Below are 25043 nucleotides of genomic sequence, written 5' to 3' on the forward strand. Positions count from 1 at the left end.
GCCTATAACCAGAACACTTAAAAAAAAAAAAAAAATCACTGCCATTGAGTCAATTCCAACTCATAGCAATCCCCATTGGGTTTCCAAAGCTATAAATCTTTATGGAAGTAGGTTGCTCCACCTTCCTTCCATGGAGTGGCTGGTTTGAACTGCTGACCTGGTTAGCAGCCAAATGCCTAGTCCACTATGCCACCAGAGCTCCTCAGAACACTAAACAGGGTCAAAATAATTAAGACCACCATAGCTAGAGGCTCCTGGCCAGTCTTCAGCTTCTTGATTCTGAATGTGGAATGGGAGATAAAAAGATGAACAGACAGGACCTTGGTGCCTCTCTCTGGTTGGAGGGTCCTAGTCTCTGGATGGTGCAGCCAGACAAGAGGGATGTTGGGTAATGTTGAAGGCAATCGGCCAAGGGCAGAGGGGAGTGGGGTGGGGCTGGAGAGGGTCAGGGATCAGGCCTAAGGAGGTGGAGCTGAGGTAGGAACTGAACTCTAAGTTAGCCTCTGTCCTCCTGTTCCAAATCAAACAACACACTCTGGGTCAGGGTTAGGGAACAGACTGGGGAGGGGTGGCTTTGGAGATAACACAGCTGACACAGGTGAGAGGAAGAAGAAGGTAAGTGCAGAAAGGGACTGTCCTCCTTGGGCTCTTCCTCCTCTACCCTCTAGGTGGACTCCCCCTGGCTGCAAAGCTGCAGGCGAAAACCATCCACTACACACTTCAGCAGCTTCCCTCCTCCTTCTGACCTGCTACCCCTCCAGGCTCTGCTCCCCATCAGTCTCCTGCTTGCCCACCCCCCCATCAACCAGAATCCTACCCATCACTATCAGCCCAAGGGAAGCTTGAAAGTTAGAACAAAAGGCACCTGGAGAGGGGTTGGGGGCTTGAGGGCTGAGCCAGATCACACTGGAGAGGCCCTAAGTGTCCTGCATCACGTGTAGGGAGGATGCAGCGTGTAGAGCAAGTCAGAAGCTGACCATTTCACTGTAGCAGCAGTAAGGCAGAGTGTCTCCCCCTTGAGTAGGACTCATAGGCCAGGTCAGAGATCAGCTGGGGCTGGGAAACTGGCTGTGGGGTTGATGTCAACTCTCAACTCCAGGAAAACCTCTTCCAAGATGTTGTAGAGGCAGAGAGCAAAGTCACCTCCATTTCTCACTGTTGATGACTGGGCAGCTACTCTGCCAGTGACAGGAGGCTACTGTTTTCTGCGCAGCCAGGACCCAAGGGGAATTGGGAGAGACTCAGTTTCCAGAGGGGAGCTCTGGTGGATGTGCTTCCCTCATGAGCCTGGACATGTCCAGGAAGACTTCCCCAGGAAAAAACTTTGAGCCACTCTTGAAGACAGAACACAGCCTGGCAGAGAAGAGGAAGGACATTGTAGTTGAAGGGTACAAAGGTGCAAAACTATGGAAGCTTGAAAGAACTTGGCCTGAGCAGGCACAGCCAAAAGATCAGCATATTTGGTGTGAGGTAGGGATATGGAGAGGGCAAGTAGAGGTAAGGGTGTAAAGTCTCCTGTGGTGTGGGTTTTAGGCATGGTAGTAACTGCAGAAAGATAGTGAGATCCTTGGAAACCTGGGAGAGTTAAACCAGGTAAATCAATACCAAAAGGGTCAGTTATCCAGAAATGTTTGTGCAACCAGAAATGCAACAAGGTCTCTTCTCCCTTGTTCTTTGAAGTTGTAAAAGGATTTAAAAAAAAAACTAAACTCATTGCTGGCAGAGTTGATTTCTGCTCATGGCAACCCTACATTTTACAGAGTAGAATCGCCCCATGAGGTGTCCTTGGCTGTTATCTTTACAGAAGCAGATCATCTGGCCTTTCTTCCATGGTGCCACTGGGTGGATTCAAACCTCCAACCTTTAGGTTAGCAGCCAAGAGCAAACTGTATGCTTCCACCCAGGCTTTATTACAAATCAATCCAGCAATCGCTGGCCTGTGCTCCTTGCTGAAGTCTTCGGCTCTGTTCTTTGGAACCTAATTTCTCTCCAGCTCACTGACTCGTCCCATTGGCGTTCCATTGATCCCAGGTGAGCCTGGGTGGGGCACAACAGAAGCTGATGTCTCAGATCCAGGGATATAATCTCCCTCTGGTCAGAAGCTAAGCAGGATCCCAAACCTCTGTTTCCTGCACTTCACCTGCTGCCCTGGCCTGGGCTTCCAGCAGACAGAAGTCACCCCATCTCCTGTCATTTCTCCCTGCCCCCTCTTCTAAGAGAGAGACCAACAGACAGACACTGACAGAGGCTTAACATTTTTCTGAGAAATATACAAACAAGAGAGGGCAAAGCGGTTATCAGAAGCCACACCTGCTTCGCTGGCTCTCAAGAACTTGAGAAAATCCAGTCCCTGAACACATCCCTTAAGCCACCTAACCCTCTCTCTCCCAGCACTCACCCCTTCCTTAAAAACATGTCAGCTCCTGTTTGGACCCACTTATTATTTATTTGGAATAGATAATATAGTCACATAGTTCAAAATTTAAAATGTACAAAAGGGTTACAGTGCAAAGGCCCCTCCCTCTTATTCCCTCCCTCCGGGTTCCCTCCCCAGAGGCAAGCAGGGCAACAGTTTCTTCTGAATATGCATCTATAAGCAAGTATGCATTTATAATCTCCTTTCTAAAAGACAAATGGGAAGTGCTCTAACCACTTCTGCACTTGCCTTTTTCATTTGACGATTATTCTCTATTAGTATATAAAAAGATACATTTTTTTAAATAGCTGTAAAGCATTGCATCATAAGGCTGTATCAGAGTTTATTTAACCAAATCTCCTACGGAAGGATGATTCTGTTGTTCCCAGTCTCTTGCTGTTTGTCCCCATCTCCAATCCACACCCCAGCAGGGAAAGCAGTGAGTGGGGGGAGGCTTGGAGGCTGTGTCCCCACCAAAAGAGCCCCTTCCCACCAGAGGCCATTCATTTGCATGCCTGCACGTGTTTGGTCCAGGGGTTTTCTGCTTCCCACCTGGTGCCCACCTCATTCTCCCACAGGGGCTGCTGCAGAATAGAGGACACTGGTCACACACAACCCACAAAGCCACCTAGAATGCTAACTTGAACCGCTGCTTTCACTATGAACACCCTCTCCAGAGAGCAAAAGGCCAAAAAAGAAAAAAACCCAAAACCCCAAATCTATTGCTGTCAAGTTGATTCCAATTCATAGCCACCCTATAGGACAGGGTAGAACTGCCCCATATGAGTTTCCAAGGCTGTAATTAGAGAAGAGGACTGCCACATCATTCTTCCCCAGAGCAGTGGGTGTGTTCGAACAGCCAACCTTTGGTTCAGCAGCCGAGCACTTAACCACTGCTCCACTTGGTCAAGCCAGACAGACACAGGTGAGTAGAGGGAACTGTCTGGAAACACAACCCTGCCCCAGGATGCAGGTGGGAACTAGGTGACAGGCACAGGGGGACAGGAAACATCTCCTCAAACTAAATAACCCCTTGCATCTTTGAGATTTCCGCAGACCCAGGGAAGAGAAGACTGAAATTGAGAAAAGAGCTGGGGAGCACCATGGGTTAGGGCAGAGGGCCCTCAGGACCTTGAGGGATATCCCAAGATCTAAGAGCAGGTGGGAAGAGGAGGAGGAGGGTGAGACATGGGAAGGGGAAGGAAGAAGAGGAAGAGGGTGAGCAGGAAAGTAGGCAGAGGCACCCTTGCAGCACGTCTGTGGACAGCAGGAACCCTACCCTGGAGCCTTCTGGGCAATCCCCAGTCATGGAGCCACCATCCTCATCTCCCGAGGGAGGGACTTCAGAAGCCCAGGAGAGACCTGGAGATGACCTGAAAAGATGTGGGAAAACCAGGATGAAAAAGGAAAAAAAAAAGTCTTGTGGGAAAAAGCTTGGTCCTCACTCCAGGCTCCAGCAGGGCCATCCCTTTCCTTTCTCGGTGGGAACTCAGCACATCTGAGGTCTGCAAAGCTAAGCTCCCCTGTGTCAGAGGGTCACAGGTTCTGCATGCCTCCTAGCAGGAAAGGGTGCAAGGGGGGGGGGTGATGGAGGGGAGAGGACACTGGGGAGGGGAGAGACATCAGGGTCGTGAGGAAGGAAATCAGAAAGACAGATGCCTGGCTGCTACCTCTCCCCACACTCTGGCCCCTGGGGTCCCTGGCAAGACTCTCATCCCAGAGACCAACTATTGTGAAGGAAGCCCCCATGGGAGAAGTTAGGGAGGTCCGGGGCACAGGCAGCAGTCTGTGGGCGGCAAGCGAGGGAGTTGACTTCACAGGCCTCTGCACCCTGGTCCCCCCGGAAGTAGACGGAGTCAGCAGAGTCAAAGGAGGGGTCTTCATCAAAGAAGTTGTAGGGTCGGAGAAAGAAGCCCACACCATTAGCCACAGTCACTGTGTTGGGAATGTCCTCTGCATGTGGGATGTGTAGGAAGCCAGCTGTCACCCAGGCCACCAAGTCCTAGTAGAAGAAAAGAAAGAAGGTCAGAGGTCTGGCTTTGCTAAGGACATGTCTTCCTCCTTGTGAGAATTCAGCTCACTAGCCTACTGTCCCTCAAAAGAATCCTGTCTTTGAACATTTTTTCCTATTGGCCCAGAAGTTGAAGTATAACTGGTTAATTTCATAACGAGACCAATACCTGGCCCCCTGTCTCTGGCCTGTGCCCTCCTTCTCTGACATATCGCAGGAAGGATGGTACACAGGCCACTTCAGCTACTCTCCTCAAATTCCCAAACTAAGTGGGAGTAGGAAGACCAGGGTTTGGGAGGCAGGAAAAGGCCAACATATAGAGAAGCACCCAGCAGTGGTTGAGCCAGGAATGAAGGAGGTCAGATAAAAGAGATATGATCTTTCCTGCTGGCTTCCAGCCCTTCATGAATTCTAGAGCCAGAAAATATTGTCAGTCTCTGGCCGGTCGCCTTGCATGAAGCCAGGACCTAGAAGGCTCTAGGGTCTGCAGGACAGGCCTGGGTCCTCACCCAGTGTCTGCATATGAACTCCCAGATTGGGAAGGTTTCCTCTGAAGGTTATCATCAGATCCACCCCTGCTCAGATGGTTGGCAAGGACCCCCAAGGGAAGGCGGGCTCATCCGTGTGCCCTGCCTCCCACCCTCTGCCCCTCCAGGTCAGCTGACCTCTCCAGCAATGGTCTCATTGTTGATGAAGTCTGTGAAGTCCACAGTTGGGGTCCAAGGGTCATTCTGATTGTAGATGCTGGTGCTACTGGGCTCCTCCTCCTTCCGCTTCGTCACGGCCAGCTGGTACCTAGGGAGGCACTAGTCAGGCCTCCATGATCACTAACCCTGTCCTGTACCTGATTGTGATGGAAGGGAGCTAAGCAAGTGGTCCTCAGTTTCCCCATCTCATTCACACAGTGACTGAATGGCACAGAAGTGCTGTGTGAGTGACGGTCTGTGAACACCTTGCCAAGGTCCACCTGTTCATCCCTTGCTTTTGCACAGAAAGATGGCCCCTCTCCTGTCCAAATGAGAAGAGCATTCTCACTTCTGGGCTTCAAGGGGAAAATGTGCTCTTTGAGGTACCTTTTAATAAATGGGAAATACTTCTTAAACTCTTTTCCCAGCATACAGTTTGAATTGAGCTCCCCATTGTCCCTCCCCAGGCTTTCCCATACTATCTTCCCCTGCCCCGTCTCAGACATCCACCTCATTCACCTCCCCCAGCTGAAGGCTCTCTCCTTAGAGCTGTTCTGGGGCACTGGCTCCCCTGCAAAGCTGACAATCTGGATGCGGTAGCCCCGTGGGTGACCCCACTTGTTGCTGTGGTTGCTGGCCAGGTAGAGGTAGCGAGGGGTCGCCTCTCCCAGGGGGAAGGCAGCCTGCTCCTCCGTCTCCAGCAGCTTCCGGGTCACCTGCATCCTCTGCATCTGGTGCTGGGGGCTCCAGGGCACCGCAGTGGGGATAAAGGCCATGTCCTCAGCCCAAACCCAGTTTTCCAGTCCTGCAAGTGGGAGGGGAGAAAGGAGGGACAGTCATGTAGTCACTCTGCCCCTCTGCGCTCTACCCCAACCCAGCTTCAGAGTGGAGGTTGAAAAGAAGCAAAGAACTGAGTGAGCTCCCTGTTTCCTATCCCTCTCCCCAAGACATTCAGAAGCCTCCAGCCAAAGCTATGGATGGTACATTCAAATATTTCTTTAGGGATTCCGTTCTATTCATTCATCCTTTCAGCATGTATTAGTGGACAGGATCAGATTCAGCCCTGGGGACACAGAGGTGAAACTTTATCCTCACCCTTCCATTCCCATGGGGGACTATAAACCCCTTAGTGGCCAAGGCAGCTTCAGTGAATACAGGGTGGGCTGGAAATGCTGGAGAGGAGGTCTTCCCAGCAGCTTTCCAGCTCAGTGTTAAAGGATGTCACCAGCAGAGACAATGTGGAAGCACATTCTAGGCAGGGGTGAGGCACAGGCAAACAGAAAGCAGCTTGACGGCACTTACACGGTGTCCAGGGTCAGAGGGCATCAAGTGTGGCTAAAGCAGAGTGGGGGCAGGATCTGCAGGGCAGGTTTAGCTGAACTGTGAAGGGAAGGGCCTTGCCAGTCAGTCTGCGAATGGAATCCTAGGGGTGATGGGGCAGGTGGGGGGCTGTAGGAGGGTGCAGGCTGGTCTGAGCTGGGAGCTTCCTCTGTATACAGCATGGACCCTGGGTCTGAGAGGAAGAGGAGAGGAGGCGGCATAGCAGAGAGGGCTGACACCAATCAGGGTGGCAATGGGCCCCAGGGAGGTTTGAGAGATATTTCAGAGGCAGAAGAGAAGTCTGATGATCAACTCAATGTGAGGAGGAAGGGAAAGTGGCCCTCTACTATCCTGCCATCAACTATCCTTGCATCAGGAACTGTACAAAATGCTCCTTAGTATCCCTCCCATCCCTTGAAGTTCAATGTATTATGCCTGGAGAGAGATAGGTGGTCAGGGAGGTGTTGTTGTTGTTGTTGTTATGTGCCCTCGAGTCAGACCCAATTCATAGCAACCCCTCCTTGGTTTTCCAAGGCAGTATCACTATGGAAGTAGATTGTCCAATCTTCCTTCCCAGGAGTAGCTGGTGGGTTTGAACCTCCAGCCTTCTGGTTAGCAGTCAAGCCTTAGGCACTATGCTACCAAAGCTCCTGGTCAGGGAGGAGGAAGGTCCATTTTCCAGAAATGTGCAGCCTGGGGTTGTCCCATGATCGGCCTGGCAGGGGCTATAAAAACAAATAAACAAACATACTCACTGTTGCTGAGTTGTTCTAACTCACAGCAACCCCTCCTTAGGTGTCCAAGGCAGTATTTCTATGGAAGTAGATTGCCCAGTCTTCCTTCTGAGGAGTGGCTGGTGGGTTTGAACCGCCAGCCTTCTGGTTAGCAGTCAGATGCCTTAGGCACTATGCCACCAGAGCTAGCAGAACTCAAATCATCAACAAACAACCAGCAGCCATCGAGTTGACTCTGCCTTATGGCGACCCCAGGTGTTGCAGACTAGAGTTGTGTTCCAAATGGCTGATTTTTCAGAGGTAGATTGCCAGCCTTTCTACCAAGGTGCCTTTGGGTGGCCTTGAACCACCAACGTTTTGGTTAGTAGCCAAGTGTGTGAACCATTTGTACCACCCAGGGACTCAGAATGAAAAGACTCCACAGGCCAGACACAGAGAATAGGCCAGAATACTGGAAAACAAATGGCCACCTCCTTGAGGTGGAGCCCATGTAAGTGCAAGAGAGGGAGGAGGGCAAAGGGGACCCTTGTTTGCCCAGATCCTGCCTCCTCCTTGAGTTTTGCAATTTCCCAAGATTTTCTAATGAGGTCAGGTGAAAGGAGGCAGCAGCTGTGCACCCAGCCAGTGAACCATGATCCAAACAAAATTCAACAGCCAACTTCCTCTCATCCAGCAAAAGGGGAAGCATGAAAATCCAAAACTGCTTATTTATGTTCAAATCTTCCTGTCCTGGATACCTACATAAAACCCAAAGCTAACAGAGGCAAGTCTTCTTTCCTCTGGCACCCTTGTCTGCCAGGATGTCTTACCTGCTACATCCAGATCAATCTTGTAGTGGGCGCTGTGGGTGTGGACGGTGCCCAGCGTGTGCTCCCCAACTTGGTTCCCGTACCTCCGGGCCGCACCGAAGAGGAATGCTGAGCTGATGTAGCCCGTGACATGGAACTTCACCTCGATGGCGCCATTGGGGTGGAAGACCATATCCCACACATAGTCGTAGTTTAGCAAGGTGGACACAGACCTGACAATCAGCACTGTCTCCATGAGTCCCCCAAAGTAGTGGGAGTAGAAATCTGAGTGGTGTCGCCGCAGGGGGAGACCCTGGTTCTGCTCAAACACACAAAAGGCATCACGTAGTGTCTTGGGGGCCTGGGACTCCAAAAGGAAGTGCCAGTCTATGTAGTTAGCCAGGTAGGGGCAGTCCACCCCACGGGTCAGGGGTGTGGAGTACTTGCCCATGCCAAAGCCGCCATCTAGATAGCTGGTCATCATTGCTGCTGGGGAGTTTCCACCATAGATGGCCAAGGCCTCTTGGAGGCTGATCTCGTAAGCTATTCGTTCTCCCCGGAAACGGATGTCGAAGATCCTTGGGCCACTGAAAGCCCTGAGGCCAAAGGAGAAACTCCATAATGAGGAGGTCACTTGACTCCCCTGGACACTGAAACGGGGACCCTGTGGGTAGAACTGCAGAGGGGGAGCTGGACCCGGGGGCACCTGGGACTTGAGGGACCAGGACCCACCTGTGCCATTGTCTGGGATCAGTATGACATTCACCAGGCCAGCCTCAAATTGGTCCTCCAGCTGGGCCAGAGTGTCATAGTAGCGGCCTTGGTAGAACACCTTCTGGATGGTCCAGCGGACAGGGTCCAGAGCCTTGTGGTCTACCAGCAGCTCCAAGCCCACAGGGTGCAGGTATATCCCAGCCCCAGAGATGTTGTAGTAGAGGCCAAACCAGGTGGCCCGGTCCCCTGATTGCAGACCACGGGGAGCTGTAGTCATAGTCACCAGATTCTGTCCTTGATGTTTGTAGAAGCAACAGTGGTGGAGAAGCCCAGCAGCCTGGGGCAGCTCTCTGTCAAAGATCATCTGGTCTATGTCCAAGTACTCCTGGGCCAGCACAGGCCTTCGGTGGTAGGGCACAGGGCCCCCATGGCGCTCCAGGGTCATATCCCGCATATAGGATGGGCGGGGCAGCGGCCCCACCACCAGCTCACTCACGTTGGGCTGGGCTTGTCCACCAAACAAGACGATGGCCAGGGCCTCCCGGGCAGGTGGGGGGCTCCCCCTGTCCAGGTGAGCCAGGGCTGCCGCCTTGCGGGGCAGTTGCAGCTCCACTGAGAAGACACAGTTGTCCGAGGGCCGGGCCTGGGCTGCATCCACCAGCCCGGGCCCAAGCTGCTGGGTCAGAAAGCTCATCACAGCAGTCAATTCTTCCCGGCTCAGATCCGCAAACAGTTGGCTCTGGCCGGGCTGTGTCCAAGGCTGGGCACTGGGTGGTTCGGAGGGGCAGTGAGGAGGCTGACTGGGTTCACCCCCATCTCCACCCCTGCCAGCCAACAAGACACAAACCAAGGCAAAGATGGTGATGACAGCCAGAGCGAGGAGCACCAGAGTGGCCTTCTGGTTCATTGTCTCGTGAACCAGAGGCTGGAACCAGGTTGGAGATGTAGGTTCTAGGCCTGCAGGAGAGGGTCTCTCTTGGCTTCTATGCTGGTGCGCTCCTGGACGCTGGCTGGGGCTCCTGGGAGTTAGGAGACTGGAGGCTGTGAAGTGCACAAGGAAGGCTGGGGGAAGAGGGATGGGCCAGGGCTGGGGGCGGGTCTGAAGGCAGGCAGCAGTGATTTCCACAGACCTTACATGGTTTTGTCTTCCAGGCTCCAAGTCAGACTCTGCTTTCTGGGTCAGGGCTGGAGTTGGAAGTTGAAGGAGGGAGCCGGGGTTGGGGAAGGGGGGTGGATTTTCAAGATAACGCAGTTAGGTAGCCTGAGCACAGAAACGAAATGCAACACCAGCAAGGAGCTGGGGCTGCACAGAGCAGCACCCCTGTCCCTGCTTAGCCTGGTTTCCCCCAGGCCCCACCTTTCCATGGCCAGATGTTCTCCTTCCTGTAACTGCAAACTATTGTTCTCCTTCCAGAGGAAACCCCTACTCCCAACCCCTTTGGCTTCCCCAGTGACATTCCTGGGCCAGGTCTGTCTTTTTTTTCTTCTCACCTCTCTTCCTCTGCTAATTTTCTTAGCAAGAGCCCTAAACATTATCTAAGTCTAAGAGAATAAATTCAAGTAAAATCCTTATAATACTTTTTATTTAAAATTGCATATACCACATCACTTATTTTACATGTCTTATCTAGTCTGCCATTTGAATATACATGGATAGAGAAATATCTAGTGTAACGCTCACCAAAAGTGAACATTATTTCCAAGTGGTAGCATGTGTGCCATTTTTGTTTGAAGATTGTAATATTATTTTTATAAATCCATCAGTTTTTAAAAATGAACAGAAAATGGGAATGAACCAAAGTGATACATGTGGTACCTGGGAAGAGGCTGGTTCCTAAGGAACATTAAGAGAGTGGGTATCAGAGAAGCAGGATTGATTAAGGATGCAGTGAATGGGGAGTGGAGATGAGGAAGGTACTTAGGCCTCAGCCCCCATGTCCCACCACACTCTCCGAGCTAGAGGTCTTTGTAAGAAAAAGGGGGTAGGTCTGGGGCACAGGCTGCCAGGTGGGGGATGCAGGCCATAGGGTTGACACTGCAGCGTCCAGCATCCTGGCCCTTTTCAAAGTAGATGCTGCCAGGGGAGAAGATGGAGGGGTCCTCATCAAAGAAGTTATAGGGTCGGAGCAAGAAGCCAACACTGTTCCCCACAGTCACTGTGTTGGGGACATCCTCAGCGTGGGGGATGTGTAAGAAGCTGGCTGTAACCCAAGCCACCAGGTCCTGCAGGGAGAGGGACGAGCTGGAGGGCTTTGTAGGCAAAACCCAATGAATCGTCCCCCACCGCAGTTATAATCCCCAAACCTCCAGCCTCAGCCCTGCTCAGTCCACCTCCGACTAGGCTCTACAGCCTGCCAGCCTAGGCATACACAACATGCCAAGGTGACCTGTGTGAGGAGCTATAGGGTGGAAAGTGTCCCATGGCTAATCTCATCCTAGGAGAGATGACCAGTGTTGTTCATCAGAGAACTCGTTGGCCCCTAAATTTGCGAATTGGCAACCTCTCATTCCCTTCAGCTACTGGGTAGCCAAGATAGTGGGTGGGTGCAAAGGAGCTCTTCTCTGCCCTTAGAGCTACCAACCTCTCCTAAGAGGGTTTCATTGTTGATGAAGTCAGCAAAGGCTAGAGTGGGTGTCCAGATGTCATTCTGGTAGTAGATGCTGCTGCTGTGTGACTCCTCTTCCTTCCTCCGGGTCACTGCTAGCTGGTATCTGACCAGGAATTGTCAGAGGGAGGTTGTGTCAGACAACGTCAAGGGTCTTTACCAGCCCAGTAGTTCTTTGGATCAGATTCTGTCACACCATTTCCCATCCCATATCTACTTGGATCTGAGGGATGAAAGCTAAGCATGGATAGTGATGGGTCTCCAAGAGGTGCGATGGGGGAGGGGCCAGTTTTTCCTACCACCCACTGCCCAGGGCCCTCCTCACCTCCCCCAGCTGAGGGCCCTCTCCATGTCACTCTCCAGGGGCATATGTACGCCAAGGGGGCTGTGGACCTGGATTCGGTATCCACGCCGGTGGCCCCAGGCATTAGTCTGGTTGCTGGCCAGGTAAAGGTAACGGGGAAGGAGGCTTCCCAAGGAGAATGCTGTCAGGTCCTCCCTGTCCAGGACCTGCCGAGTCAGCTGTGGGCGGTACAGCTGGTGCTGCGGGCTCCAGGGGGCTGCCACAGGTTTAAACACCACATCTTCAGACACCACCCAGTTTTGCAGCCCTGCCAGGTGAGAAAAGGGAGAGGAGTTCCACACCAGCTGAGGTCACCCAGACAAGCCCTTCATCTTCCCCATGATGCCCACTGCATTGACCTACAAAATACAGCGTATCAGACAGCACCTGTCCTAGGAGGCAGAGGCCTGGATTCAAGTGCTGTCTTCTAACCTGCCTTGTCCAATATGGTAATCACCAGTCACTTGTGACTTTTAAAATTAAATTTTAAAATTCCATTACTCAAGTCACACTAGCCACATGTAGTTAGTTAGCTAACATATTAAACAGTGCAGATGGAGAACACTGCAGGAAGTTCTATGTAGCACCTAAGGCATTTGACTGCTAACCAGAAGGCTGGCAGTTCAAACCCACCAGCCACTCCTCGGAAGAAGGTTGGGCAATCCACTTCCATAGTGATACTACCTCAGAAACCCAAGGAGGAGTTGCTATGAATCGGATCCTACTTGAAGGCAGTGAGTTTGGTTTTGTTTTTTGGTCCCCAACAGACGTTGATCCAATAGTTTGGTTCTCCAAGTCTTGTTCTCTGCATCTCTATATGGGGCATAATAAATGCTGTTCCACTGCCTCAGATACTGTGAAGGGCCAACAAGTTACAAACACAGCTGTGCTCTATAAATGGAAAACCACATGCAAAGGACAATTAATATTCTTATAGCTATGTAAGGAATGATGATGTCGTCTCCGAGAAGTGGGCTGGAAAAACCCAATCCCCTGCCATGGTCCCTTGTACCTTCCTTCCCAGCTGAGACAACTTTCTCAACAAGCTGGGCCATGGCCAGTCTTTTTTGGAACCAGGCAGGTTTCTATCTTTAAACTGTCTGGGAGCTCCTGAATGTCACTGCACTCGTAACCTGTATTCCTCACCCAGCGCTTGAGCCCATATTGATTTTCTCTTTCTGAAGATCTTCAGTGGACTGTTAGATTCTCAGAGTGTGACCCATACGAAAGCACCTGGCACAAGGAGGCGCGCTATTAAAGCTAGTCCTTCCGGCGAGCAGCGCATGTCCACAAAGCATTTTTTTTGGCCCCACAGCACCAGCCTGTGCTGCACACACTAGGATCCCAATAGAGGGACTTCTCAAGGCAATGCTCTTTAATGACAAACATGCTGACTTGAAGTTTCAAATCAGAAAATAATCTTATCTCAAATATGTCAAAGAATAAACTAGTTAATACTCTTATCATGAACATTTTTATTTTTGTTCTTACCTAAGTCCCCCACCCTGTGCCTTTATAGTCAAGAGGCTAAGAAAATGTTTCATAAGACACGCTGTCATAGTGAATAATGCTTGGACAGTCACCGTCCTGACCCGTCATGGACCCCGCCCACCTTGGCTTCCCCCAACTGGAAAATGGAGGGTCTGGTAGGGTTCTGTTTTCTGGGTCTAAAATTCTGATTTGCTAAGCCAGTTCTCTTCTGTGCTGTCAGGAGCAGCACCTCTCTGTGCGCCAAGCCTTACTTGAGAAATCTCCTTCCACACTTGTACCAGGCTTACAGAACGCCTGCATGTCACCAGAGCCCTGTGATGACATGTGAGACAAATGACTCTCACTGTGACGAGCATGGGGCCACTATCCCATGTCCCCATTTGTCTGGAATCCTGGGGAGCAACCTCTATCTCCGGGACAGCTCCAGAACCACCCCTGACCTGAACACCTCTGTAGACAGACTGCTTTCTACCTCTGCTTGGGTCCCTGCCATCACCACCCCAAGGCTGCTAATCTTCCTGATTACTTAGGAAGAACCCCGAGATCCCAAACTCCAGCCCCATCAGTGTTCCACCTCCTCCTGCCCTGCAGGATAGGGCCACTTCACCCACCCGTGGTGTCACTTAGGCCCAGCATGCAGCAAGGGCTAATTCAGCCATTACACTTAGTTTCACAACCATCACAGCAAGTCAGAGGAGCTGAGCAGAACCTTTACCTTTTGCCAGATGCCCAGTAGCCCAATATTCCAGAATGCCTGCACTTGAATACACTCATCAGTCCCTGCTACCCACTGTCACAAACAGTGATGCTGGAACCCCACCTTCTCATCTCTTCCAAAGACCTCTGGCTTGACTTAGGGGACTCTCTTCCACCTGCCCTCAACCCTCATCCCTTCAGCACTCACCTGCCACGTCCAGGTCCAGCTTGAAATGGAAGGCATGAGTGTGCACTGTTCCCAGCACTCGTTCCCCAACACGATTCCCAAAGAGAAGGCTCTCCTCTCCCCCACTCAGGAAAGCTGTGTTGATATAGCCCGTGGCATGGACCCGCCCTTCAACTGCCCCATTTGGGTGCAACACAAAATCCCAAATGTAGTCATAGTTGCCCACAGATGACACAGACCTGACCACAAGGGCTGAGCCAGCCAAACCACCATAGAAACGACTCTCAATCAGATTGTGGTGTCTTCGAAGGGGTAGTCCCTGGGCCTCCTCAAATACACACACAGCTCCTGGGAACAATTGGACTGTCCCTCTGCCTATCAATACATTGATGTCCAGCATCGTGGCTTGATAAGGGCAGTCCACCCCCCGCACCAAGCCCCTGCTGTTACGGCCAAGTCCATAGCTGCTATCCAAGTATCGGGTCACCATTGTCTTGGGTGACTCACCACCATAGATAGACAGACACTCTTGGACACTGACTTCATAGGCCACTCGCTCGCCCTTGAACCGAATATCAAAAAGCCTCATGCCACTGTACACCCCATGGCCAAAGGCAAATGACCAGAGGGAGGACATCACCAGGTTCCCTTGTACACTGTACTGGGACCCCTGGGGTGAGAACTGAAGTGAGGGAAGAGGAGCCGAGGAGACCCCCCGGGGCCTCAGAGACGAGGCACCATTTGGCGAGGGTAGAGGAACCCGAACCACTTCCAGCCGACCAGCCTTAAACTCCCATTCCAATTGGCTCAAGTCTGCATAGTACTGTCCAAGGTAGAAGACCTGCTGGACAGCCCAGTGGGCTGGGTCCAGAGCCCTATGGTCCAGCAGCAGCTCCAGCCCCACTGGTTGAAGGAAAATACCAGCACCTGAGACGTTATGGTAGAGGCCTATCCAGGTAGCACGGTCCCCTGAGCGCAAGCCACGGGGAGTGGCATGCAAGAATGTCAATGTGGAGCCATTGTAGTTGAAGACAGAAGCCAGGAAGATGGGTGCCTTGCGAAACTCCACCTCTTTCAAGTGCTTCCACATCTGGGCATGCTCATTTGCTAGCATAGGACGTCGGTGGTAGGGCAGGGGGCCCCCATGGCGCTCCATGGTTATATCCCGCACATAGGACAGGTGGGGCAGCGGCCCCACCACCAGCTCACTCACGTTGGGCTGGGCTTGTCCACCAAACAAGACGATGGCCAGGGCCTCCCGGGCAGGTGGGGGGCTCCCCCTGTCCAGGTGAGCCAGGGCTGCCGCCTTGCGGGGCAGTTGCAGCTCCACTGAGAAGACACAGTTGTCCGAGGGCCAGGCCTGGGCTGCATCCACCAGCCCGGGCCCAAGCTGCTGGGTCAGAAAGCTCATCACAGCAGTCAATTCTTCTCGGCTCAGGTCTGCAAACAGCTGGCTCTGGCCGGGCTGTGTCCAGGGCTGGACACTTGGGGATACCAAGGGGCAGCGGGAAGGCTGGCTGCCGCTACCTTGGCTGGTCAGCAGGACATAGGCCAGGGTGAAGATGGTAATGAGGGACAGTGCCAGGAACACGAGGACTACCTTGAGATTCATGGTGGATGCTGAGTGCTGAAACCAGCGTCCTACTAGAGGCTCCTTCCAGTCACTGACATCACATCAGGGTTTATATTCACTAGGATGGATAGGAAAGGCAAAAACTCCACCCTGTGGGTTGGACAGGAAATTTCTGACCTTGATTTGTATAATTCTGTTCCAATTTTCTGTCCTGTGGTTTGGCTCAAGGAGCTACTTCCACATGTATAGGCTTCTTCTCTGCCCTAAGTGCCTAACAGTACCACGGTCAGTACCAACCACTGACTGCCATTCATTCAGACCAGATTAGAGGATATTTAGATTAAGGCGAAACACGTTCCACCCAGAATGGCCTGAGGAAGAATGCAAGTCTCAGATGCCTATCAAGTCCTGTGTGCCATGTGCAGGCACTGTTAACTGTCCACTGTCCTGCCTCCTGGCAGACACTGCATTCCAGTATTTTCAGGACTCACTGCCCAGCTCACCAGTAAGCACTGAGTTCTGCCTGCTGCCTAATGCCAATCCCTTGACCTGAAGTTTCAGTCCTTTTCGTTCTCATCAGTGAGAGAGAAGGAATGAATGGTTGAGGGCCTGGATGAAGCAGTCAGACTTACACACCAGTCCCAGGGCCCTACACTCCATGATCGCGGGGGTTACTGATCCTGAGTGCTCAGCGTCCTCATCTAGAGAAGGGATAATAAAAACCACCCCCACAGAATCCTGACGATTCTATGTGATTTATGCACATGAAGTGCTTAGCAGAGCCTGGCACAGGGCAAGCATTCAAAAACATTAGAGATCAGTATGGATTTCTGAAAGGAAATAGAACAGACGCTCCTTAAAACGCTTTGCTGTGACAATGAGATTCTCCTTGGAAACCAGTCTACTTGCAAGGTGCAAGTTGAGAAAACTTTATTTCAGAGGGAGCTAGGGCCCTAGGCAGCCCTCAAAGTAACTTGAAAATCAGAACCGGGAGTTCCTGGCATCTCAAGAAACTGAAGACATTGTCCACTGATGAGAGAACTGGTATATGGTAGAAAGAGACTGTGTAGGGAGCACCTTGAACCAGGTCACTTTCCACACATGGAACTACAGCAGCCTCTACTGGCAGTTCACGGATATCACTAGGGAATAAAAGAGGTGGGACTTGTGAGGGTCGGAACAGAAGGCAGCTGAGGTCTGGGAAGAACTAACTTTCACAGAATTTAATTCAGCCTGAACGCAAAGGAAGGGCCCACCCTTCCCTCTTGGTAGCCAAAAGCCTCAGTCTTTCCATCATTCCGGAGAAAAGAGAAGCTCAACTGGCATAAGGACAGTCAAAAAGGGTGGCTGAGGTGCATGTGGAAGTGGGTGTCCTAGTGCACACGCACAGGAGTCCTGGGAAGGACCTAGCCACCAGAGCATCGCACCAGGGTCTGTGACTTTAGAAAGAAGTCAAAGTACCTGCAGTTTAATAATTTCTTGACATGGTAAAAGAATTTTACATTACGATCCAAGAGTGGAGGGTGAGGAGGAAAGGAGGCAAACAATCCAACAAACAAAAAGGGAAACTGAGAAACACATGGTAGGAGGAGCAGGGCTTTAGGTTGGAAGGGATCTGGAGGGTAGGTAGGGGCACCGCCCAACTAAAATGCAATGGTTTGTTACTGAGTACTATTCATGGGAAGACAACGTCCTAACTCCTTCTCTATAGCATATTTCGAGTAAAACTGATGCATCCCAGGTAGAAATCCAACTGGGTCGGAAGACAGAGACAGAAGAATAAAAGTAGGGAACAGACACTGCAAGTCACTGGCAGGCTGACTGCAGTATCAACTCTCCAGCAGTGGTAGAACAACAAAGCTGGGGGCTGATGTGGGGTGACACAAAAGCTGTAACAATAAATGGTATCTCTGGAGAATTCCAGGGATAGGAGGCAACTCTTCTACAGTTTGACTGCCTCAGCAGATATTCGTGCGCACACAAATGTGTGCAAGCACTCGTGTCCATGAACGTATACACACACTCACACACCTGCCCATCCTGGAAGCACAACACTATAAATAAGGGAACTATTTCCCAAAGGGAAAGTGCAGCAGGAGCAGCAGCTTTGGGACTCACAGTTGCAGACTCCCCTGCCCCACTTTACAACTGGCCTGGAAGAGGCAGCAAGGAATCAAAAGCCAGCCTTTGTGAGGACAGCAAAAAGGATCTCAGTCACAGAGGAAGGGGGCCCTCCCCACGCCCTCTGCTTCTCATCTCTTAGTTCTCCTCCAACTCACCCTGGATACCAAGAGGCTACAATATCAGGAAAGAGAATGGGTCCAGGCCTTTTGTCTGGGTGGATGATGACCTTGAAAACTATCACCTCCTTCAGAAAGATGTGTGTATGTGACCCCGGGGGGAAGCGGGGGTTGATAATGGCACAGGGAAGGCATGTGCATGTGCGTCTGTGTGTGTGTGTGTGTATATACGTGACACATATGTGTCCTCGTCATAAAAATATCTGAAAAAGCAAAGGACTAGGCTGAAAGTTGAAGGTGTTTCTTCTAATCAGGCTCAAGACAGGATGTACATAGATGGGAAACCCTAAGTTAGCACTTGTGACCAGGAGGATTGAACATCCCACAAAGGTAAGAAACACTAACCTATGTCAGGAAGAGATGAGCCTGTCCCCTCAACCTCATTCCTAAAGAACACCTAGCACTTTCCTTCCAGTTCTCTCAGCTTCCAACCACCTATCAGAAAGACAACACAAAGGCCAAGACATGGAAGGGAGAGAAAAAGCACAAGTGAGCTTGTGCCAACATCCTGTGCACATAAACCTGGAGTTCTCCAGAAATTAGGACAGGCCAGGTATAGGTATTAGGGAAGGAAATAGAAGAGTTCCTGAGGCCTGAAAAAAGAGGTAAACACATCACAGAACTAGACGAGAGTTTCATTAGACTCTAACTAAAAACAGAGAGCGGTGTGATTACGACTTCCAGCCAGTCTCCCCATCACGATAGTCATGTAACAAACCAAGGCAATGTCGGTCTTGAGCCAGACTCACAGAGTCCCCTGGCCCTGGCCCTGGCCTCAGTACAGTGTCTCTGCATTGCTGCTCCGGGGCCGTTTGATCTTCTCGATATTTTTCAGTATCATGTCATGTAGAGTGACCTGGAAGAAGAGGGATCAGGGAATTAGACATCTGTCCCACCCCACCTCACAAAGAAAAAGAGACACCCCCAACAAATCCCCAAGCAAGCATTCATATCCCCTCCCACCACCCCAACAACAACAGGCATAACCCCAATTTCATTCACTTGAAACTGCATTCAGGGTGATTGCCCTGCCTTTCCTAGACCCCAAAGCTGGTTCCAGGGCCCTCAACTAATTTCCAAGACTGTAAGTGTCCAGTAACAACTAACACTTACTGCATACCTAACATGTACCAAGAATTGTCCTAAAGCCTTTACTGTGTCACCTCACTTACATTTTTTAGAACCAACTTTGTGAGATAGACAAAGTCTCATTTTAGACATGAAGAGACTGAAGTAAGAGATGTTAAACTATTTCCCCAAGGTCACATACATGGGCAGACTGTCGACTCTATCTCTTAACAACTATCCTGTATACTCTCTTCCAGGCAGAAAGGTGGACACTCAGGCAGAAAGGGGGACACTCAGCTAGACACCCTCAGTGACTTCATGGTTCTCAGTGTGAGCAGGATCTGTTCTATTCATTTTGACCACCCTCACAGGTCACTCTCCAGAGAAAGTTACTGACAAAACTAAGAGAAGCCAGGGCAACTGCAGGGAGGGATCGGGGCTACTCACGTATTGATTCCTTAGCTCTGATATGATAAGCCGAAGGCTGATATACTCTTTCTCGTCAATCTCTGTCACGGTGCGGCGATAGTCCTCCTGCAAGCAGGGCCGGGAGAAAAGGCTGTCTCCCAAGGCCTGACTGGCCACACAGAGTGTCCTCCCTTTCCTACCACTTCCTCCCTCAGGCCACAAAACTGTTACTTACCACATGGGGATATTTAGCTATTTTAGAAACCAATTTGGCTCTTGTAATATAATATCTGGAAAGAGAGAGAAGAGGAAGCTGCAGGAGACCCTGGACAGTGCCCATCACTTCAGAGGCCTGAGTTCCTGGGCCACACCCTAGCAGACCTACCTAGAAATCTGGTCCAGGTAAGAGGCAGCTTCACTCTCAACAGTCCTTAGTTCTGCAACTGTCTCTTCCTGGGGAAAAAAAAAAAGGGGGATGTTGAAAGCCACTCCCATGTCACCTTAGAACAGCTATGACAAACCAGGGAAATGGGAGTATCTCCCTAAACTTTCCTCCCAGTGTACAAGAAGGCAAGCATGTTACCTGAATGGATACCCCAAAGTTGTTCCCATCTTCTATCCTGGGAATCAGGAGTTGTACCCACATTTTGACCTGGATGGTGGGGGGACCAAAACACATACATGAGGACCTTATCCTTTTCTGCTGAATCCCTGAAGTCTATGATTCAGGTTACTGGGGCCAGATGTCAGGAGAACAGGAGCCAAGACACCTAGTCTGCAACCCCCAACACCTTTCTCCATGCCTCCAGTCCCCAGGTCACTAGCCTCTGCCTCACCGTGTTGCATTTCTCAATCAGCAGCCGGATCTCGGGTTTCACTTTCTCAATAATGTCCACCAGCTGTTGGTTGCTTTTCAGCATCCCGTTGGGCATCACAAACACCTTGGTTCCTGGCAGGGACATGAAGAATGTCAAATGACTGGAGTGAGGAGGAGGACACGGCATCTTCTACTTTTCTCTCTCCGTCTCCATGCTCATGAGATGCTACAGCCTCTGCCTTTTGTTACGACCTTACCCACAAACCACATCACCACTAATCAAAAAATCAGAATCAAAAAGAGAGTATAAGGATTAGAAAACAAGTATTTAAACTATGACTAAAGCCTTAAGAATAAGGAAATTAAGATAAATAGATATGTTAGAAACTTAATGTATCAATTTTTTTTTAAGGGGGAAAAATAACATGGAACTGGAACTTCCATGAAAATCTGGGTATGCACACTCTATCTACAGTCTCTCTCCCTTGGCAGTCCCTCCTGCTTTACTGGAAAATTAAGTTAAGGGCTAAATAATAACCATATTTGGAGGACACAGGAATATTAACTCTGGGAAATAAAATCAGACCCTGCTTCCTAGCCAGGAGAGTGCCAGACCTACCCTGCTTCTCAAGGATGAAGGTCAGCAGGGGTATGGGGGAGGCTCTTACCTTGGAAGGCCTCTTCACACTCATCCAACCTTCGCTTCTTATAAGTGGGCTAAGGATACAAAAAGGGCATGAATTAGCCTGCCCTTGACATCCACATCCCCAGATACCCTTCAAGCAAGTTTAATCCCTTCATCAACCCCGTAAGTGTTTTGATCGATTTATGCACAATTTACTAAGCACATATACAGTTTTAAGAAAAGGTTCTTGCCACAAAGCAACTTAGACCCCCATTGGGAAGACCAACCTTTCAAGAAATAAAAGACATTAAGCAATCAAGAGGTGGGAAGAATACTATTAAAAAAAAAAAAAAAAAAAGGAACCAAACGATGGAATTGATACAATTTCAGGTTAATTAAGGGGATATGTACAGATCTGTTGGCTCCACAAAGGAACACATATTCAATCAACAAACAGCATCTGCTGTACACCAGGCACAAAGCTAGGTGCTGAGGATACAAAGATGAAGACAGTTCCTGCCTTCCAGAAGCTCAAGTGCTAGCAATGAGACAGTAATGGAAACAAAGAACAATACAATTTTATTAGTGTTACGATAGAATAAACTATGACTGATAAGGATGAAGTTCTAAAGAACAAAATAGCACAGCAAAGACAGGGACTGGAGTTAAGTGGCAAGAACTTATCATGACATGGAAAGAGAGGTAAGAAAAGTCTAGTGTAGAGCTGCAGGAACAGACCACCTAACCTGGCAGAACCTGTAACTAGTTTAGTCCTACACACTGAGAGTTACAGAAGTAGAACATTCTCTTCATGCTATGGATGAAAATCAAAATCAGAGTCTAAAGGGAGTGTGCTGCACTTGTCCTGCCCCAGGATTCAGAGTCCTGGTCCCAAGATCCAAATCTCACTGTCCCCTGTATACGCGTGCAAATCAACCAGGAAACAGAAAACCTACTGCTTAAGAGTAGAAAGGTAAGTATAAAACGACACTTACACCATCCAGTCCATCGTGGCTATTGGTGAGAAGAATGGGGTCAGGGACTGGGAGATTCATGTCTGAGTGGATCTGAGTTAGGTCATGGATGTTTAAGATCGGTTCCTGAAAGAGAGATGCCCACCCCCACCAAAAAAATTTAGTCTTTCCAAGCTGAACAAAGAAGTATTTCATTTGAAGGGGAAGAAATGAAGTGCTTAACCGTACAAAACAAAATAGAATCAACACATACTTTGCTCCATTTAACAGAAAAGACCAGAGTCAAAAATGAAAAAAATAGGGGCACCTGGGGGAAAGAGAGGAAAGAAAAGGTCTCTCACCTTCAAAAAACTATCAAGTTCTAACAACTTCTTTGGGAAAAAATTTGCCACCAAGTCTTCTGCCTAAAGGTGAGGGAACACAGTTGAATTAGTAGTTGTGAAAGTCTCTCTTTACAGGTATTCTCCATTATAGGAAACTCTCAGCATACTAATCTTTCTATTTCACTTACCTCACTTGTGATCCGCTCCCTGAAAGAATCAACCTAAAATTAACAAAGAGTGCAATTGAGTAAAAGCACATTTAGTACCTGGCAAGAGGAGTGGGGTCAGGATGGGGAATCCCAAATCCACCTGCTTTTCCCTCACCTTGTAATTGTAATGAGAAGCTGAGAGACCCCCAGACTGCAAATATTTTATTTTTTTGAGGATCCATTTTTCCATTTTAGGAGAAGGAAGCGACGCTTTGTCTTTCTTCCCTCCCACCCACCCTCTTTCCCCCCCTCCCGGTGTCCACAGCTATCTGGATTTGATCGGGAACAAAAGACAGGTAGACAGAGGATGTGAGCTCACAAACGTGCCAACCCCCCACTCAGACCTAGCCTATAATAGGGGGTAGGCCTGACGCCAAGGGCAGGGGCAGCAGCAGCGTCCGGGGGCGGGGACCGTGCGGGGCTGGGGAATTTCCAGCTGTCACTGGGCTAAAGCACTGAGGCCAGCACGTGTCCACCAAGGTCTCCCAGGAGCTCCCCATCACAGACGGGTACTAAAGGCCACCCTATATTATCCTCCCCCCCCGATCTGTCTCCGGGAATTTGGGGCTGGGCTGAGCCAAGCGGAAGCTCAGAGCTGGTGTCCCCCGGGAAACAAAGACGCCCTGGGTGTAGGGAGTCGGTCAGACTGCTGAGAGAGCGAAGCAAGGGGTGCGGAGGTTCGGACCGGTGCCGCTACCTTGAGCTTCACTTCCTGATCCACCTTCAGCAACGAGGCCATTGCCAGGCAGGGCCGTGTCCGCTCCGCTGAAGACCGGAGGCTCTGGGGGCTCCGGGGAGGGGGCCAGAGAGGCGGGTGGAATCTCGGCTGCCCTCGGGACACCACTGCTCTCGCTGGCTCACTCACTGCTCGCTCGCACCTTCCCTCCGTACCGTCCGCCCTCCCGCCTGCAGCCTGCTCACTCTCTCGCTCGCCCTCCCGGCTTTCGCCGCTCACACCGGAAGTTACATCACAGCCAATCGCCGGGACTCCGGGTAGGACGCGCACGTGCCCTGCGCAGCCGCGTTGAGACTCGGCTTTGGACACTGAGTGGAGCTCATACTTCCTAGGCTGTCCGGAGTTTTCCCCGAGGTCCCGTGCGGTAAGGGTGAAGTAAGAGGGAGTACGATTTATTGAAAACTGAGCCTCAAAGAAGCAAACAGGAACTGTTTGGTCCTCTGTTGGCCCGGAACTCGCCTTCATCGAAGGGACCTTCTGAGCCGTTACCGCCCCATGGACAGTACTGACAATGCCGTCGCGCCCCAGTGACGTAGGGCCAAGGAAGCCGGCTGTCCGGGCACTTGGTTCGCGGTTGTATGCGGTTCCCGCTGCCTCTCGTGGATAGAAACTCAAGTCTTGAAGCTACAGCAAAACAAGACAAGTTCGTTGTACCAGACTTCCTCACATTTCTCCGCCACAACTCTCATAAACTTCCAGATCTCAGAGACAACAACTGAATGGCAAAATGCCGCCCAGACAATGTACCAAATGTGAGTGACCAATATGGCAGCATTGAGGATGAGAAAGACAGAGAGAGTTACATGGGCAGTACAAACAACAAATATGAACCCCTTTGCAAATACAATACTGAGTTGTCAATGAAAGCAAACATGGGTATAGGGACGGATAGATGGGTGAACAAGCTAAACAATTATGTATGTCTAAATGGAGAGTGTATCCAAGATCATATACAGGGTTGGCAGACAATGGGCCTCTCAGGGTGCAGAAGAGTATGAAGGGATGGACACTGGGAGGAGGTAACTATGGGGAGGAAGTGGGAGGGGAGCTGCTGCATTGTAAATTTTGGTCAATGACAATGAGACAAAGTGTAAGTGAACTGCTGTATGAAAAGTGAATTTACTCTGTAAATCTTCACCCAAATCCTAATAAAAATAAATAAATAAATAAAATAAAATAAAAAAATGCTGCCCAGAGTGGGGAAGGGCTGGCCTCAGGCTACAAAGTGTTTACACAAATCCTGGACCAGAACTCAGATATCTTGACTTCTGGGACAATGCTGTATCCATTTTGCTAATGGAAAGCACACACCGTACCTCTTCACTCACCCATTCATTTGGTTTAGCCCTTAACATGGGTTACTTCACTCACTAAGTTTTTTCCAAAAAGTACAGGTGGAATTAATTTTAACAGTATGTCAAAAATATTCCAACGTGTAATCAACATAAAAATATTAATGATATATTTTACTTTTTTTTTTTTTCTCTTCATACTAAGTCTTGGAAATCTGGTGTGTTATTTTACATTTATCACACATCTATCTCCATTAGACCAGCTGTATTTGCAGCACTCAAGCCACATGTGGCTAGTGGCTGTTGTATTGAATAGAAATAGCTCTGGGGAATCAAAGGAAAACATGACTCTAGTCTCTTGGGGCTTACAAGGGAAAGACACGGATACTGACAAAATGATGGCAAAATTCAATAAACATTAGGAGGAGAAATGGCTGACACAGAGAATACCAGGGATCTATTTTAGAATAGCCAAGGAGGTCTCTCCAATGAAGTGATGTTTAAGCTGAAATCTAAAGGATGTAAAGGGGTTAGTAGTGAGAACATTTACAGTAGGTGGAACTTTGCAAGTGCTAGACAGAGGCCTAGACAGTGACCTGGCTTCAAAGCCTACCTCACCTCCCTATTAACTACAACCCTGGCCAAGTTACTGAACTGCTGAGTCTCAATCTCATCTATGATAGGGAATTTTAATAATTTAAGAATTAACTATATTATTTTTAGGGT

General features: G+C 50.0%; 3 protein-coding genes across 3 annotated transcripts; all 3 read right to left on the bottom strand.

Annotated features, from left to right (window-relative positions):
• Window positions 1-3952: 3952 nt before the first annotated feature.
• LOC103211757 (membrane primary amine oxidase) lies at window positions 3953-9576 on the bottom strand. The gene is made up of 5 exons (XM_007957732.2): window positions 7977-9576; window positions 5633-5918; window positions 5093-5222; window positions 4145-4418; window positions 3953-3972 (listed from the first exon to the last, which is right to left on the bottom strand). Exons 1-5 carry the CDS (start codon window positions 9574-9576, stop codon window positions 3953-3955), a joined length of 2310 nt encoding a protein of 769 aa, XP_007955923.2.
• Window positions 9577-10625: 1049 nt separating this feature from the next.
• AOC2 (amine oxidase copper containing 2) lies at window positions 10626-15604 on the bottom strand. The gene is made up of 4 exons (XM_007957733.2): window positions 14014-15604; window positions 11601-11886; window positions 11252-11381; window positions 10626-10892 (listed from the first exon to the last, which is right to left on the bottom strand). The coding sequence occupies exons 1-4, from the start codon at window positions 15602-15604 to the stop codon at window positions 10626-10628; spliced, it is 2274 nt and encodes a 757-aa protein (XP_007955924.1).
• Window positions 15605-18640: 3036 nt separating this feature from the next.
• Window positions 18641-23028, bottom strand: PSME3 (proteasome activator subunit 3). Its single transcript, XM_007957736.2, has 11 exons — window positions 22987-23028; window positions 22269-22301; window positions 22099-22161; window positions 21779-21883; window positions 20827-20875; window positions 20178-20290; window positions 19925-19993; window positions 19727-19794; window positions 19577-19631; window positions 19381-19467; window positions 18641-18721 (listed from the first exon to the last, which is right to left on the bottom strand). The coding sequence occupies exons 1-11, from the start codon at window positions 23026-23028 to the stop codon at window positions 18641-18643; spliced, it is 765 nt and encodes a 254-aa protein (XP_007955927.1).
• Window positions 23029-25043: the final 2015 nt, after the last annotated feature.

The sequence above is a fragment of the Orycteropus afer genome, unplaced genomic scaffold (genome assembly GCF_000298275.1).
Source record: "Orycteropus afer afer isolate SDZICR_OR568_19922 unplaced genomic scaffold, OryAfe1.0 scaffold00786, whole genome shotgun sequence".
NCBI lineage: Eukaryota > Metazoa > Chordata > Mammalia > Tubulidentata > Orycteropodidae > Orycteropus > Orycteropus afer.

What these genes read in the sequence shown, in the direction of transcription:
- LOC103211757 (XM_007957732.2), bottom strand. Translation starts at nt 9,576, where the DNA reads ATGAACCAGAAGGCCACTCTGGTGCTCCTCGCTCTGGCTGTCATCACC. An exon ending in AGAGCCTTCAGCTGGGGGAG is followed by an intron (nt 5,223 to 5,632) that starts GTGAATGAGGTG and finishes GTGCCTCCCTAG; the next exon opens with GTACCAGCTGGCCGTGACGA. An exon ending in TGGGGGCTTCCTTCACAATA is followed by an intron (nt 3,973 to 4,144) that starts GTTGGTCTCTGG and finishes CTTTCCTGCTAG; the next exon opens with GAGGCATGCAGAACCTGTGA.
- AOC2 (XM_007957733.2), bottom strand. Translation starts at nt 15,604, where the DNA reads ATGAATCTCAAGGTAGTCCTCGTGTTCCTGGCACTGTCCCTCATTACC. An exon ending in AGGGCCCTCAGCTGGGGGAG is followed by an intron (nt 11,382 to 11,600) that starts GTGAGGAGGGCC and finishes ATTCCTGGTCAG; the next exon opens with ATACCAGCTAGCAGTGACCC. An exon ending in ATGAAACCCTCTTAGGAGAG is followed by an intron (nt 10,893 to 11,251) that starts GTTGGTAGCTCT and finishes CTCTCCCTGCAG; the next exon opens with GACCTGGTGGCTTGGGTTAC.
- PSME3 (XM_007957736.2), bottom strand. Translation starts at nt 23,028, where the DNA reads ATGGCCTCGTTGCTGAAGGTGGATCAGGAAGTGAAGCTCAAG. An exon ending in ACTTTGGGGTATCCATTCAG is followed by an intron (nt 19,795 to 19,924) that starts GTAACATGCTTG and finishes TTTTTTCCCCAG; the next exon opens with GAAGAGACAGTTGCAGAACT. An exon ending in TACCTGGACCAGATTTCTAG is followed by an intron (nt 19,632 to 19,726) that starts GTAGGTCTGCTA and finishes CTCTCTTTCCAG; the next exon opens with ATATTATATTACAAGAGCCA.